This window comes from Talpa europaea, assembly GCF_964194135.1.
Source record: "Talpa europaea genome assembly, chromosome: 8".
In the NCBI taxonomy this organism is placed as follows: Eukaryota; Metazoa; Chordata; class Mammalia; order Eulipotyphla; family Talpidae; genus Talpa; species Talpa europaea.
The window spans coordinates 44,583,990-44,601,738 of NC_140075.1; the positions used below are offsets into that span (position 1 = coordinate 44,583,990).

At 36.0% G+C, this 17,749-nt stretch overlaps 1 protein-coding gene across 9 annotated transcripts in view; it reads left to right on the forward strand.

The window, feature by feature from the left end:
• The window catches only part of TCF12 (transcription factor 12), a gene marked incomplete at both ends in the record, with an annotated part of 325,036 nt that overhangs the window by 287,164 nt on the left and 20,123 nt on the right, over positions 1–17,749 (forward strand). For 4 of the 9 annotated variants that reach the window (XM_084240804.1, XM_084240806.1, XM_084240809.1 and 1 more), the window contains 4 exons: positions 1,934–2,012; positions 11,287–11,360; positions 12,360–12,431; positions 13,193–13,399. In XM_084240804.1, the coding sequence (XP_084096930.1) occupies positions 1,934–2,012; positions 11,287–11,360; positions 12,360–12,431; positions 13,193–13,399 (432 nt within the window). The remainder of the gene's footprint in view (positions 1–1,933; positions 2,013–11,286; positions 11,361–12,359; positions 12,432–13,192; positions 13,400–17,749) is intronic. The other 5 variants (XM_084240807.1, XM_084240808.1, XM_084240810.1 and 2 more) reach the window with 2 other exon arrangements.

Consider the following 17,749-nt stretch of genomic DNA (forward strand, 5'->3'; position numbering starts at 1 on the left):
CCCTGCACCACCAGGGAGGCCCATATTCTGCCCATTTTTGATTGGGTTATTTGTTTTCTTTTTGTTGAGTTGTATGACCTTTGTAGATCTTAGATATTAGCCCCTTGTTAGATATATAATATGCAAATATTTTCTCCATTCAACAGGGTATCCTAATGCAGAAGCCATTTAGTTTGATTTAGTCCCATTTTATTTTTTCTTTGTTTTTCCTCATTGTTGGAGTTAATCCCCAAATATATCTCTGAAGCCAGTGTCTTGCAGTATTTTCTCTATGTTTTCTTCTACGTATTTTGTGGTTTCGTGTCTGCCATCCAAGTTGCATCCATTTTAAGTTAATTTTTACTTATGGTATGAGATAGTGGTCTACTTTCATTGCAGATGACTGTCAGTTTTCCCAACACAATTTGTTGAAGACACTTTCTCTGTGTACTTTGTCCCCTTTATCATATATTTACGATCCTTACAAGTTTATTTCTGGCTCTCAATTCTACTCCATTGATTTGTGCGTCTGGTTTTATTCCAGTACCTAACTTTTTGATTACTATAGCTTCCTAGTATATTTGAAGTCTGGGAGTGTGATACCTCTGTTCAATTTTTTCTGCATGGCTTTGGCTAGTCTAGGTCTGTTGTGGTTACATATATATTTCAATAATGATCTCTGTTTCTTTGAAAAATGCCATTGAAACTTTGATAGGGATTGTATGCCTTTTACTTTGGTTAATATGGCCATGTTTGCAATCTTGATTCTTCCAATCCATGATCAGGGAATCTTTTTCCATTGCTTTGTGTTTTCTGTTTCATTCAATAATGTGTAGTTTTCATTGTATAAGTCTTTCACCACCTCTGTTAAGTTTATTGCTAGGCATTTAATTGTTTTTTATGTGATAATAAGTGAAATTCTTTTCTTGATTTCTTTCTCTTCTAGTTCATTGTTTGCATATAAGTGCCTGCCACTTTACTAATTGTTTCTAATTGTATTTTTTCTTTGGTGGTGTTTTAGAATCTTCTATATATATTATGTTGTCCACAAATCTTGATAGTGTTTTACTTCTTTCCCAGTTTGGATCCCTTTTATGTCTCTTACCTAAAGAGCAAGTTTAATTTTTTCATAACAAATCATTTGGGGCTTAATTTAGTAAAAATGTAATTCATCAAACTGAACAACTTTTCAAATCTGAAGGGGTAACTATTACTAAAAATATTTTTCTTCTCTTCTGACTTTAAAATTTTTTTAATACTGTTCCAAAAAACAAGTTGCTAGTTCCCTGAGATAATTACTTTTTAAAAAGATTTATTTTTATTTATACATATAAGAGCTGGGGTGTAGGCCAGAGGTGGGGGTGGGGGAGCGGTGAGAGGATTTCACCAGTGGCAGAGTGGGGAACAGAAAAGAAAGATTGACTGATACACACTGCTGAAGGGAGCAGTGGGTGAGACGGGAGAGGTCTGCTGCCCTATGTGAGTTAGCTCCCTGGCCAAGGATGGAAATCATGCTGCAGTGGCTGTAGATTGCTTCATAATGCTGAGACTTAACCCCTTGTGCCACCAGGGAGGCCCGAGATAATTACTTTTAGTGGATTTCACTTAGTTGGATGGAGTAGAAAGATTATTTATCAAACTTGTTAATTTCAGAGTCTTTTCTAACAGAAACAAATTACTTTCAACTATGATAATAAAATAGTAGATATATTTTATTTTTCTCATTTTAGAATATACATGATACTTTTTATCCTAGTTTTAAAGCTGAAGCTCAGTTGCCTGTGTATAATAGAATAGTTCTAAAATTGACTATTTTTAGGACTTTTTCCAGGAATTTTTCATACTGATTTTTAGAAATGGGAACTTATATTGTAAAAATAATTACTTGGGAATATATTTATATTTTTGCTGTTGTCACGTATTGATACATACATGTCTTTTGTTTTCTGATTAGATTTATTCTCCTGATCATACCAGCAGTAGTTTTCCATCAAATCCATCAACACCAGTTGGATCACCCTCACCTCTCACAGGTAGGTTTTTGTTTTATGAAGCTATTCAGGAACATATAAGGAGCTACTTGGAAATAATGAAAGTTTATTTCTTTTTCAGAAAAATCTAGTAAAAGTGAAGAGAATCATTTATATTTTGAGGAAGCATGTAAACAGAGCTTTCTTGTTGAGTTCATTTATGTGAATATTGAAATACTTGCTAGTTTTAAATTATATCTTATATCTTCTTTGATTTTTTTCTTATTTATTTTTGCATACAAGAACTGGAGTATAGGCCAGAGGTGCAGGGACTGAGAGGATTCACTAGATTAGGGAGCAGAACAGGCGGATCTGCTGAAACACACTGCTGAGGGCAGCCTGAAGGGAGTAGCAGGCAACACAGGAGAGGTCTGCTGCACCATGTGGCTTAGCTTCCTGGCCAGGGATCAGTCTCATACTGCAATGGCTGGCGATAGCTTCATGGCACTGAGACTTTAACCCCTGAGCCACCCACGGAGGCCCTCTTCTCCAGTTCTTAAAGTAATTTGTGATAATTTCAAAGAACGATTGTTAGAACAGGGTAAAAATAAGGCTAGACGGTTAGGAATAAGGTATAATATGAAGAAAGAAGTAAATCAAAAATTTTATTAGCTGGCACAGAAAATAACTTACTTAGAATTATGTATAGCAACATTCTTTATTCTCTGCATTTTTCATGTATTATATGTAAGACAGAGATGAATGATTGTTTCTGCTGATAGCTCATTTTTGGGCCCATTAGGATATAATTTCATATACATGTATATAAATTCATGGAGATGATTTTTTTGTCAAGAAAAAATCTGCAAATATGGGTTAATATTGTTAATAGAGTTAAATAAGTGGCTTGGATTTGCTTTACTTTTTCCTTGCTTTGTCACATGACCTTTAACATGTTCTAGATTCTATCCTACAGTATAAATATGTTGAGATACAGTGTATTGAGATAAATATGTTGTTTTAGTAAATAAGAATTTTCAGATTTATTAACAATAAGTGAAAGTACAATAAAATTGTAATGTTTAATATGTTAAGCTATAAAACTTGAAATATATATTTCTAAGTAGTATTTGGAGAAAACCATGCTGAAGAAGAAATTTATTAGTTCTGAGGAAAAGACACTAAACAACTGGGTAAAAGTTGCCTTATTCCTCCGATAGTTCACCCTAGAAATTATTCTGTTTTCCTGATAAATCAATTAGTTAAGTGCAGTTGGCCTTATTGTTATTATTGCCATTAAGCCCTTTTGCCTTGTTTAGAGTTTCCGAAAATCAGAGCTCTGGTACATCAGGACCCTGGCTGTCACCTGTGCTTTTTGTATTAGCTTCATGTTCCTACTAAGAAGCATTCCAGTGTGGAGATGATGAACTGTTGGCAGCTGCTTTCAGCTATTAGTGGGTTCTGCCCCTTTCTCAGACACCATGACTTCAGCTGTCTAGTAAAAGTTACACAGCTGTTCCCCACATAGAGAGGACTATGAAAGACCCATTGACTTAAAGTTGCTGCTTAACAGGGAGCTGAAACTGCAGGAAGAATGATGTAACTTTAACTCTGCTTTATACAGTTTTACTGAAATTATCAGTGTCTTTCACATATGAGTTATCTCTATTGGCCTTAATGTATGTTCCCACTGCCTCTTCTTCTCTGTTCAGTAAGATAACTTCAAAAGTATCCTATGGTTTTCATTAACTGTGAGTGGGAAAGCAAGTTTAAGAGGAACTCAGCATATATGAAGGGATGTATATAAAATGCAAAATCAGAGATTTAGACATTTCCCCCTCCAAAACAAAAGTCCAAAGTAAAATCTCACATTTCCTCCTTGTCTGTATTTGATGTTGAATGAGTAATGCCCTCCTTTTCCCTTTCATTCAGATGATTAGTGAAAATCTATAGACTATTGAATTGTTTGATAAAGGTTTTAATAGGTTTTTTCCATTCAGCAATCATAATCTAAGAAAAATACTTTCACATACTCCTGCTGAAAAGACAAATCAAAGATTGATTTTATGCATACGTAGCTCCCATTATCCCATAGTAGTGTTTCCTTTTTGCACACGCGCACACACACACCCCAATTTGGCAGGGCAGAGATGTAAAGGGGGGTGGGGTCAGGGGGAGAAAGCACTCTATAATAAAGTGTCTGCAGTTCCAGGAAAAAATGAAAAAATGTAGCAAAGATATGAAATTATTTCATACCTTTGTGATAATGACCTATTATCTACAGTAAAAAATCCTACCCTCACTTGCAGTATTCTTTATGCCTGAGCGTAAGACTCAACACAGGCTTTGTAAGGGTAAATACACAGGTTCTAAAGACACATAGGCAGTGTCCAAGGTAATCATCATTCTTGTTAAAAGCGAATTCATTTTTCTTGAGAAACTTTCAGGTCTAGAATATACATTTTTTATTTAGAAAGTGCTTATGAGAAAGCTTGTGAGATAATGATATTGTACCAGTTAGAATGCTTCAGGTGAAAGGAAGAAACCCTTTGTCAACTGGCTTAAATAATAAGGGGATTGGTTATTTTGGTATGACAGGAAGCTCATAGCAGAGCAGGTTCCTGGATCAGTATGTCAGGGTTCCTTCTCTACTTTTTTGCAGTTCTTCCTCAGACTGGTGTCCAGGCAGCAGTTCAAAATGCCATACATGGACATAACAATGTCTAATAGAAAAAGAATTATCTTTTCCTTGTCTTTTAACAATCTTTTTCCAAAAGTCTGTCAAACCAGTTTCTCCTCATGTCTCATTTGCCAACACTGTCTAAATAATGCAGTTTCTCACAACAGAATTAGGACCATAGAATTACTCTTTCCTGGTTCACATTAGGAAAGGATAGGCCCTCTTCTGAAAAAAATTAGGACTGGCAACAAGGTAGAAGTATGATCATAACTATTGCGTTTGGGAAAAGACACAAGTATTTCAGTTAAGAGAATATGATTACTAAGGGAACTTGGAAAACAGACAAGAAATCCATCTTTTGAGTTTCTTCTAGAATATAAATGAATAAAATAAAGGTTGCTCATTAGCAACCTTTGGAACACCCATGGTAAAAATAAGTAAGGGTAGTGAGGAGGAAGGGGATGAGGGAGGAAATGAGGAAAGAAAAGATTTCTCAGTTTTGAGTAGTTTAATCACTGAAATATTTATTTTTATTTGTCATTGTAACTGATATTAAAGCAATTACATGACTTTAGCAAGGTTTTGGTCTGGTTGAGAAAGTAAGAGATAAACAGGTAAAAATAGAACCATCAGAATTCACTTTTAAATTAGAGAATAGTCTTCATGAAAAGTGTAGACTTCCTGAAGAGATTTTTAAAAAGAAGAGAAAGCACTTTAGGAGGATAAAGGTAAGAATATAAAAAAGATCTTAATGTAAGAAAGTACATGAGCTGCTTATCCAGAATCATTGAGATACGTGATTATGAACTCTTTGTCTGAAAGTGTGAAACATTAAGGAGAGATCGACTGGGTCCAGATTCTGAAAAACAGAGCACGCAATGCTTCGTTAAGAATTATCCAGCCTTGGGCCTCCCCTGGTGGCTCAGGCGGTTGAGCGCAGCGCTGTGAAGCTGTCCACAGCCTCTGCAGCACCTGTTTGATCCCGGCCGGCTGGCGAGGGTCCTATATGGTGCAGCAGACCTCTCCTGTCTCGCCCGCTGCTCCCCTCAGCAGTGTATTTAGGGCAGTCTGCCTGTTCTGTTCACCACTCTGTCTCTGGTGAATCCTCTCACCCTCCTGTGCATCTGGCCTCTACCCTGGTATAAATAAATAAATCTTAAAAAAGGAGGGGGGGGAATTACCCAGCCTTGGGCCTCCCTGGTGATGTGCAGGGTTTGAAGACACATTGCTATCAAGCTATCACCAGCCATTGCAGCTTGAGTTCAATCCCTAGCAAGGAGTTAACCTACATGGCGCAGCAGACCTCTCCTGTCTCACCCACTGCTCCCCACTCTGTCTCTAGTGAATCTTATCATCCCTGGCACCTCTGGCCTACACCCCAGTTCTTGTGTGCATAAGTAAATAAAAATAAATCTTTATTTAAAAAAGAAGAATTATCTGGCCTTTCCCAAGCATGGGGATCTCATGAAATTTTGAGTTTGGTGTGAGACTACAAAAGGAAACAATGAGCAACTACCAAAATAAGAAAATGGATGGTGAATGATTCTAAGAATTTCTCTCAGCCACTCAAAATGTCGGTGTCTATTCTCTTAAGTTTATACATTTATTAACCATATTTGTTTTTTTTTTTTTTTAAAGAAGGCCCATTTATTTATTTATTTATTTATTTATTTATTTATTTATTTATTTATTTCTACAAGCACTGGGTACAGTCAGAAGCGCGGGAGGGTGAGAGAATTCACCAGAGCCAGAGTGAGGAGCAGAGCAGGCAGAAGGACCGAAGTACACTGCTGAGGGGAGCAGCGGGCGGCAGGAGAGGTCTGCGCGCCATGTGGGACCCTCCTCTGGTGGCCGGGGAGCAGCCGGGGATCGAACCGGCGCAGCAGAGGCTGCGGGCGGCTTCGCAACCCAGCGCTCAACCGCTGCGCCACCGGGGAGGCCCCTATTAACCATATTTGTTAAGTAACATAATTATGAAGTTCACTCAAAGTGAGAGTAGATCAGAAGTATAGATGAATGTTAAGTGTAATGATTAAAGAAAGCCCTTTTCCAGATTTTCTAGCCAAATATTTGTTTTTACCCTATCATTCAAGCAAACTTGCTTTCTGGCAATATTAAATAAAATTTATACTCCTTCCTGAGAAAGAGCTAGCATTTTGGGGTGGTTGGTAAAAAAACCAGGGCAATTATAGAAATTGTTTCCTTACACAAATAACTGAAAGCTTATATTTATTTAACAGAAGGAACTTTAAATCCAAAACCTTTTTTTGTAAAGATTTATGTATGCATACAAGAACTGGGGTGCAGGCCAGAGGTGTGAGGGGTGAGAGGATTCACCAGAGACAGAGTAGGAAACAGAACAGGCGGATTGACTGAAATACATTGCTGAGGGGACTAGTGGGCAAGTCAGGAGAGGTCTGCCGCACCATGTGGGCCACGAGCCTGGCCAGGGAGTCAACTCATGCTGCAGTGGCTGTGGACAGCTTCATAGTGTTGTGACTTAACCCCTTGTGCCACCAAGAAGCCCCTAAATCCAAAACCTTTATATATGTCTACTACCAGATATCAGGTGGTAGGGAAGAAAGGAGGAAAATATCCTACTCTTTATAAAATCACTGAGGTTTGCAGCCTTTGCATTTTTGTTTTTCCATGTTTGTGTAATAATTCTATGGTGTAATGATTACAAGATATTGAAATACCAGTATGATTGCAAATTTAATCTATAAATTTTATTCATGCTCTAGCTTTACAAATAGATGAAGATGCAGGTTTGTCTGTTATCAGAGGTATGCTAGCATTGTAGTCTGTATAAAATTTGAATTCTGTTCCTAAACCCAAAGTTCTCATTTGTAATCCGTAAGCCATCAGCTGAAATTGTAAAATTTCTTGTATCCTTTTTCTTCATTAATTACATAATATGTCTACCATCAGGAAGAGATATTAATGTCCCTAGACAAGGAGACCTCTAGGCTCATGAACTGAATGCTTTCATATCTCTTTTACCTCATTAAATCATCTTTTAAGGCAAATTAGAAACAAAACTAAAAAATTATAGTCGGGGTCACAAAATTACTTGGTGACTCTAACTATTACCAATTACTATTACCATTATTACCAACTATTACCAATTACTTGGTCGTTCTTCTAACTATCTAGCCATCCCCTTCATGACCAATAGCATGAATTTTTTTAAATGACTGCATCAGATTCAAGGAGATTTGTTCATGAAATAAAACAGCATTTCCATGTTCAAGCAGGTACCAGTGACTTAACCATGTTAGTATTCTATTTTAACCATGACCATCACAATGGGATGCCCAATCTATAATAAAAGCAAACTAGGATTAAGCATATGTGTATTTTTGCAGTCTAATGAACTAATTTTAAAGATAGTTTCTCTATGTCACTATTAAAAAATGAAGAGTATAGGTGATTTCTTACCTGAGTAACTCAGTACATCCATTGTATTCCTCTACACTAAGCTAATGAAGAACCACAGAAATTGTCTGCTTTGCAAAACAGAAGTGCTCTGACAATTCTAATTTATTTAAACATAAAACTTGTGTTAATATTCCACACCAATACATAATTTGGTGATCAGGCTCCTATCACAGGCTGATCCCTCAAAGGAGGTTGGAAGTGATAGAGTAAAATGATTAAAAATAAAATATTGCAAACATAAAAGGAAACTATTTTGACAATAATCTTTTTCAAAGTAGATTATGATTAACCTCTTATCCACATGAAAATTCATAATGTATATCAGTGCTTACATTAATGCAGTGAAATCAGTGGTAAAGTGTTGGCTGGTTGCTTTTATATGAATTTGTCATGCAGTCAGTTGCTGGGTTTTTTTGGTTGCTAAATTGTACTTGCTATTCAATACTACCCTTATCCTGGTCATGTGCTTTAGAATGTCCTGGTCTGATTCACCAAGAGCCTATGCCACTTCCTCCTCCATCTGAACTGCCTCTGGGTACCCAAAATTCCAGAATCCTATCAGAACCTATGAAAACTTCATCACACTTGACAGAGAACTATTCTGCTGGGGTAAAAATTAGAAACCTGATAAGTCCCTGATGCAGAGAAGTAAATAGAACTTGAACCCGGGATTGGGGTGATATGCTAAGTATACTTAACACCCTTGGAAGATGCTTGACACCACTAATTTTGGGGTGGGCCAGGGTTCTGGACTGCTGTTTTTATGCTAACAAATTCTGGTACAGGAGTCCAAGAATTTTAAATTCAAATGTGGATGACAAAATCTTTATGAAGGTATCTTTATCAAGGTAGATAGAACATATTTTAAAACTTTCAAATACTTAAGACACATGATCTATAGACCTCCAGTTTTATTCTTCCCTTGCTAGGAACGATCCTAAATGAATCTACTTTCTAATGTAATGAACATTAAAGCAATATTAGCATAATAAGGATTCTTTTGGACTTAAGTAATTTTGATTTGGTAATAGTTCATACTTAAAGGGATCTAATCTCAATTCTTGGCAGTGGGGGAAAGAAGAGACATGGGTCTATAGTATAGTAAATTTTCTTGAAATTGACTGGTGTTGGTATATGAAATAAGTACAGAAAGTATCTTCCTGCCATTCTTCCTGAGCTTGGAAAATAGTACTGAGTTTTTATTCAACATGTACTTCTGAAGACAAACGTGTTTCTGCCTTTCAGTGTCTTGATTATTCAGTTGGTTGATTGTCCAAGACTATTGTTTTTCTTTCTTGTCTTTTGTTGTTTTATTTGGGATGTTGTCATTTACCAAAAGTTGCTTTGAGACAGGAAGAGGTGACAAAAAGCAGATCACTTCATTTCCTGCCTGATTTTGCATGAAAAAATTAGAGGACCTTTACTTAAGGTGTAACACACCATGAAATACCACGCTATTGTTTCAGTCAATAAGAAGACTGAGAAATAAGGAAAATGTTTATAAGTGACACATTAAGTGAAAATAGTGGAGAACAAAATGGTATACCCTTTTTGTTGCAATGATGTACACTATTATTGCAATTCTACAATACATGCTAGAGGAAAGTAATACATAAATGAAAATAATTCTGTTAAGGTAACAGAATTTTGTCGGTCTTTAAAATCATTTGCCTCAAATTTTATTAGACTTAGCATTCCAATAAAATATTTTTATTTAAAATTTAAATTCTATTTGTTAATAATACTATCCACAAGTTTCTATTTCAGTGAACAATTCTTAAATTATACATAATTTGTATAGCTGAATTGTGATTACATTTGTATGTCTTTTAGGAATCCTTTTATGGTTCCCAAAATAATTTTGCGTGTAATTTTCTTAAAATTTAGTTTAAATTTTTATATGATCTCAACAGTAGGCATATAATTATGAAATGTAATCAGATGATTAAGAATCTATGTATCCAGCTTTTCAACTTATAAGTATATTATTGATAGAAATAGTTAATGTGGTTATTCAGCCAAAGTGAACTGTAATAGTCCAATTTACTATAAGCTTTTAGTTTTGTAAATATAGCATATTATCCTGCAACAGTAGCCTCCAGAGGAGCCTGAAAAACTCACTTAGGAATAAATGAGACAAATTAAGTAAACCTTCAAATTTTCCAGCTTTTTAGATCTAGTATAATTAATGTTCTCTGAAGTTTTTATCAAAAACAGATATATATATTTAATTGACTGGTTTTATTATTTTCTGGTATAACTTATTTTAAATGCACAACCATGAAATAGTAAAGATTTTTGAATAATAGTTTTGTCTTTTTCCTTTTAAAGGTATTTTGGCAAGACCATTAAAATATTCTCCCCAACACATGGATGAATTCATTCTCCTATTTATGTTTTTTGTTTCCTTTTATATTCTTTCTAATCTGAACTTACATGTTTTTTCTTGGGACTCTACTTTATGCTACTCTTCTAAAGTTGAGGAATAAAAGAACATTTAATTAAAATTTTGTAATGATATATTACAAATCAAATCGTGTGGTTTGGTGTAGATTATATTGGTGATTTTTTAACAGACAGTCCTAAATGCATATGCAATCATTTAAAATTAGTGCATCTGTCCATTAATAAAGATACACATTAATATGACTCTAATGTGTTCATGTCTTTTGATTTGGAAATACTACTTATCCTCAAGACATGCCCCCAAACAAAAAGAAGGTGATATTTACTGTTTATAATATAGTAATATTCAATTATTCATAATAGCCAATGAAAGCAACCAGAATGGCCATCAGTAAGGTAATGGTAGCCAAGCAAATTATGATGTAGAGAACCTAGTGAATATTAATTTAGTCATTAATAGTATTATCATAAAGACTGTAAGACATGGAAGAGGAACAGAATTTTAAGTTATGTATTTTGAGTACATTTTCTCAAGATATGTGTACATATGGACATGGTTTATAGAATAAGCAAACATAAAGGTAATCACATTTTAAAGTGCAGTTTTTCTCTATTTTCTCAATTCCCTACACTGTTGTATTAATAATAAAAAAGGTTTTTTTAGATATAGCCAATTCTATGCAGAAGGCTGAACAAAATGTTCACATAAATTTATGTAGTTGTTGAACATCTTTATCCTTTCTTTCAGAACCTTATCACGGTCTTTGTGTTAACGAGGTGTGTGGGTGCTTTTGGGTTTTGTTTTAACAGGTACCAGTCAGTGGCCCAGACCTGGAGGGCAAGCTCCTTCATCTCCTAGCTATGAAAACTCACTCCACTCCCTGGTAAGAGCCTTTTAGGAACATACAGGTCACTTTTATCTGATTGTATGGAGGCTCTTTTCCCCAGTAAATCTTGTGTAACAATGAAAAAAAAAAAAAACTAGTAGGGTAGTATTACACCAAATTCTTTGCTAACAAATGGCCTGATTTAGATGAACAATATAAGACACATTGGGTGTGCCTTTTGCCATCTGTTCTTTGAGACATCGGGTTTCTGATCTTGGGACAGCTGGTATTAAAATTGTGTTGGGAGATTTTTGTTTCTTTGACAAATCGAGAGCTTAGTTTTTCTATGCTTTTAAGTATAAGAGAAAACTTTAAAGCGGTAAATACACACAAAGTAAAAGCAAGAAAATTTTAGTCCAGCAAAGCAAAATGGTTATATTTTACTCTTTCTCATATGATTGATACTGTGTGTAGTTTATTATATTTTCGTTGAAAATTTAAAGTGTAACATCAAATATTTTCATCATGGAGTGTTATTTCCCATGTTTTTCAAATTAAAAAAAAATGTGCAAATTGTATAAATGAATGGTTTTTAACAAATAAGGGAGTAAAAGAGCCTGTCTAGGTATTGAGCATGAAGAATTTGTGGTAGAATGTTGACTACTGTTGCTTTTCCATGCTTACCACAGAATTACAAAGTATCATAAAAAACAAAAGGAGGAGTTGATGGAATGCTAAGTCATGCCATCATTCAGTAATTCTAGGTTGTAAAAAGTTCTTTTTCTGTGACTAACAGAATTTTTTAAATTAAAAGAAAATTTTCTTCTCACATATTTTACAAGCAAAATACAAACATTATGTGCTATTTAGATGCTAACCTAATAACTTTGCTGTTAAATCCCAGCCTTCTCATACCTTAATAAAAGTAGATCTCACAGGTCTCCGTGTTAACTTTACTAACATGTTATGCTGACATGCACATCAGCTATTTCCTCATCTCTTTTGGAGTTAATCTTAACCTGTGCTTTGCCTCCTGTTCTGTCTTGACTTTGCCAGAAAAATCGAGTTGAGCAGCAACTTCACGAGCATTTGCAAGATGCAATGTCCTTCTTAAAGGATGTCTGTGAGGTACTATTTCTTTTAGATGGTGCCTTTGTTGTGTTTCAATCAATTTACTTCCTATTATCCATTTAAAATCTTGAAGCCTATACAGACTCCACAGTCTTTTAAAATCAAACAATGACCGTTTTGGTTTCTGTAACAGTATGTAAGAATAGACTTTTGTTCTCTTATGTTATGAGAATAATTTCTTTGTAAGAGAGCTCTACTGGCATGTGCTTTTGGTTTTAAAAATTCTAATATGTTTGTGTATGAGGCATGTGTATATCCACAAACAGATAATATCAGTTCCTCAGTTTTGTGAAAGAACATATTTGAGTGTGTTTACCATTTCAGATAGGTATGCTATTCACTTAAACAAAACTATAACTTAAACTTGATGGATTTGAGAATGCTTCCCCCCAAATTGCCTTTTCAAAGATCAGTGTTAAAGTACAGGTTATCTTTTTAATCAGCTTTTTAAATTGAGTATCAGACACAGTAGAGAAACCTTCATCTTTCATAGAAACTAAAAGAAATAACCTCATGGTAGATTGGTAAATTGATTTTATGAAGTAGTGATTTGTTTCTGAAGCTTCATTAATTTATCACAACCTTTACATACCTTTTCTTTGTTGATTTGTAGTGCAGGTAGTTGCTTTGAAGCTACTTGATAGTTTATTTCACTTGCTATTTTCTGTATATCCCACAGTAGGAAACATAGCAGTTTAATGACTTTGAGAGACAATAGCAGTAGCCTCCATGTCTTTTTTATTTTCCAATCCCTACAGCAATCTCGAATGGAGGATCGTTTAGACAGACTAGATGATGCTATCCATGTGTTGAGAAACCATGCTGTGGGACCTTCCACCAGTTTGCCTGCTGGTCACAGTGATATACACAGTTTATTGGGACCATCGCATAATGCACCAATTGCAAGCCTCAATTCAAACTATGGTGGATCAAGCCTTGTGACAAGCAGTCGATCTGCTTCAATGGTAAAATTGTGTTGTTGTTGTTGTTTTTAATAACCCTTAAGCCTGTTGTCGTGAATGTTTTTCATGAAATCTGTGGAGAAGGATGTCCATCTTTTTGAAAGGAAGGTAGAATGGCTCTTAAGAACTGCCTTTAATGTCTTGCGCGGCATCATTGGCTGAGTTCTGGTCTTTAAATCCTACTATGATCATATGCAAAAAAGCAAAACCTTACTATGGAGATCATTTTAATTTAAACTTGATTTTTTTTCTCCGTGTATAACAGTTTTTGTCTTGAAATAGAGTATAGAAAGTATAAATAACAAAAGCAGTAAAGCATAACTGAATCTCAAGAGTTCTGGTCTGCAGAACTGTTTATTGTAATTTGTAACTAGCTTTCAATAGCAGGCGTAATGTGAAACTATTTGTACAGGTCCAAATTTAAGCTTTATTCCCAAGTGAAAAGAATTTAGAGTAGTATTAAGAATGACTGTAATTTAGGTGACAATGAAAGGAAACAATTTTAGATTAATCCCCAAAGAGAATGAAATAATTCAAGCCATCTTTTAAAAAAACATAATTCTTTAGAAGGGAAAAAATGAAATTCTGCAGCCATGTACATCAAAAATTCTGTATGTATGTGTCTTGCATTTTTTTTAATCCACATTGTCTTTTAAAGAAAAGAAGCTCTTTTTGAACCTGCTATTTAACTGATACCATGTGTTTGCATGTTTATGGTATGGTTTTCAAGATTCATTGCATGCTGTTAAATATTCTCCTATGAAACAGATTTCTAGTTAAAAGCCATGTGATCAAGGGTAAAACTTACCTTTCATCAAAATAATTAGGTGTCCCAAATGCTGAAGGCTGTGTTCAGTAAAATAGGATTGATTCCAGATTTTCACGTTCACATGTCAGACAGCCATTTATATTAATTTTGGAGCTGCTGAGGTAAACATCAAACAAACCTGGCCTGGTTTCCTGAGAACAGTGTTTTAAGCAACCTGGGTGACATCAAATGCCTGCATATCTCAACAGTCAGGTTTCTTGGGTTTTTTGTTTTTTTAATGTCATAAAATCTTAAAATTCAGATTCCCTTTAAGTTAGTTTTTTTTGCTAGTGATAAACTAAAAAAATGTGAAAACATTTATAAATTGTTAAATTCATATAAATATAAGGGAGTATTTTTCTCACTATTAGTAGTAATAAAATAATTTTAATTAAATAGCATTTGTTACAAATAATGTAGACTATCAAGTTAATTTTACTCTTTTTTTTTAAAGATTTATTTTTATGCAAGACCTTGGGTACAGGCCAGAGGTACAGGATGGGGGTGTGTGAGAGGATTTACCAGAGACAGAGTGGGGAGCAGAACAGGTGGATTGACTGAAATACATTGCTGAGGGGAGCAGTGGGCTCAGGAGAGGCCTGCTGCGCCATGTGGGTAGCTCCCTGGCAGGCCAGGGATCGAACTCTTGCTGCAGTGGCTGCGGATAGCTTCTTAGTGCAGTGTTTAACCCCTTGCGCCACCAGTGAGGCCCCTAAGTTTTTAAATACTGTTTACTTTTTAAAATACTATTTTAAATACTATTTTTTTAAATACTGTTTACCCTTATTTAGAAAACTATCTTGAAAATGAATATGTTTAAATCCCAAATTTGTCTCAGTTGTAACATTTTCAGTTCTTATTCCTCACCTCTCAGTAATTTTTAATTCTTCACTGTTAATAGGTCACTACTGCTATTTCAGTTTATGTGCCAATTAAAAATGTAGACTATATATAAATGAACTTCTGTAAGTCCAATCTTCCAAATCCATGAGGAAACTTAGTGCATTTTTTTAAGGATTTGTTTATTTATTTATGCAAGAGCTGGGGTGTAGGCCAGAGGTACCACTGAGAGAATTCACCAGAGGCAGAGTGGGGAGCAGAACAGGTGGATCTACTGAAATACACTGCTGAGGGGAGAAGTGGGTGAGACAGGAGAGGTCTGCTGCCCCATGTGGGTTAGCTCACTGGCTGGGGATTGAACTCATGCTGCAGTAGCTGCGGATTGCTTCAGAGTGCTGAGACTTAACCCTTTGCGCCACCAGGAAGGCCCAAAACTTAGTGCATTTTAAAAGAACCTGTAGAAGGAAAAAGTGTTTCCTTCAGGTACCCTGACACTTTTAATTAGGAAAGTATCCCCTGTTCTATCCTCTAGAATAAGAGTCTCCTGAAATGGGAGGTGAATTTGACTTAGTCCAACCTGTAACATCAGTGTTACAGCACTTAAGCCCAAGCTGTTGCTTATGTATCTGACAAAGGTCATCCCTTAGAATCTTAGAGGACAGAGAGATGACAAAAATCCCTTGTGCATCATCTGCTCTGTTCAGCCCATCAAGAAAGAATCATTAGTAGAGGGAGGGATGCAAATGTTTCTACCAAGCTTACCCTCAAATTATAGAGTTATTAACTGACAAAATCTGACACTTAGGTGAGTCACTAGTTATCTCCCATCTCACCTTTTAGCTTTGATTCCTCAATTCTGTTTCAGTAGAAATACCAAAGGATGGAGTGTAATGAGGGCCACAGTGGCTCTCAGTAAACCTTAGGCATACTACTGAAGACAACTTTCATCCTGGTGGCCCTCATCTGTGTCTGGCGACTCCCAGCTATACATCCAGGAGCCCTGTGCTCCCATGCTCAGTACCCCCATATATGGAATCAACTCCTTTCTTATTTTCAGATTTTTGCAGGGTTACGATTTTGGGGACATATTGTTCTGCTTTTATTATTCCGTGTCTCCTTTATTTACTGGTTTCTCTCCACTCCCTTCAAAAATCAAACTTTCCTTTTTGGTTGGTTATTTGTGGATCTAAGAACACTATTTCCATTCATTTATATAGAGCAGTTTTTTTTTTTTCTTTTTTTAAAGATTTTATTATTTATTTATTTATACAAGCACTGGGTACAGTCAAAAGCGTGGGAGGGTGAGAGAATTCACCAGAGCCAGAGCAGGGAGCAGAGCAGGCAGAAGGACCGAAGTACACTGCTGAGGGGAGCAGCGGGCAGCAGGAGAGGTCTGCGCACCATGCGGGACCCTCCTCCGGTGGCCGGGGAGCAGCCGGGGATCGAACTGGTGCTGCAGAGGCTGCGGGCAGCTTCGCAACCCAGCGCTCAACCGCTGCGCCACCAGGGAGGCCCTATATAGAACAGTTTTTGATCATACCCAGTTCCAAAGAATAATAGACAAATAAAGGAACATTTGGCTTTCAGATAGCATGAAGGGTCTGTGTTCTAAATGGCCATGACAAAGAATTAACAGTTTTACATTCTGAATATGTAAAATCACTTACCTTTTTTTCTGTCATGTTTAACTTTCTGTTAGTTTTATACTTTTACTCTGCATTAATATAAGTTAGTATTTGTTTTAGTCTCCTAAAAATGGATGTAGTCAAACTTGCAAAGTAACCACAGAAACATCAGTTTGTCATCAATTCTGTATTTACCTTTTAGAATGTTGAGGTCAGCTTCTTTCAAAAATATTTAATTGTCAACATAACATTAATTTTCTACAGAGTAGGATTATTCTGACAAAACATAAATTCCACTTCAGGGCCTCCACAGAACATTCAAATAATATTTTAATAGAGCTTTGTTCTGATAGGCATTATTATAGGTTACTGTTCTAATTTCAGGTATTAAATATGATACTGTTTTCTCTCAGCAATTTAGATGAGGAATCAGTAGCTTTTTCTATAAAAAAGGCCAATAATATTTTCAACTTTGCAACCTATATGGTCTCTGTCAAAACTCCTCAACTCTACTATTCTAACAGGGAAACAGCCATACATATTATGGAAACAAATGGATGTGGCTGTGTTCCAATAAAACTTTATTTACAAAAATGGGCTTCTTCATTTGTTTAAAACAAAAGGACTGAACTTGGCCTCACTTTGTCTTTTGTTTGGGCCTCCCCTGGTGGCGCAGCTGTTTAGTGCTTGGCTGCAAACCTGCCCTGCAGCCTCTGCAGCGCCAGTTTGATCCCCAGCCCCCAGAGAGAGGGTCCCACGTGGCACGCAGAACTCTCCTGCCATGCCCACTGCTCCCCTCAGCAGTGTATTTTGTCTGTCTGCCTGTTCTGTTCCCCACTCTGGCTCTGGTGAATTGCTCCCCTCAGCAGTGTATTTTGTCGGTCTGCCTGTTCTGTTCCCCACTCTGGCTCTGCTGAATTCTCTCACTCTCCCGCGCTTCTGACTGTACCCAGTGCTTGTATAAATAAATAAATCTTTTTTAAAAAAAAAAAAAGCAAGTTAGTTTACTGGTGCAGGAAATGAGTTAGCAAGTATTTCTCTTTTGGCGGGGGGGCCTATAACTTTTTGCTTATTTTAATG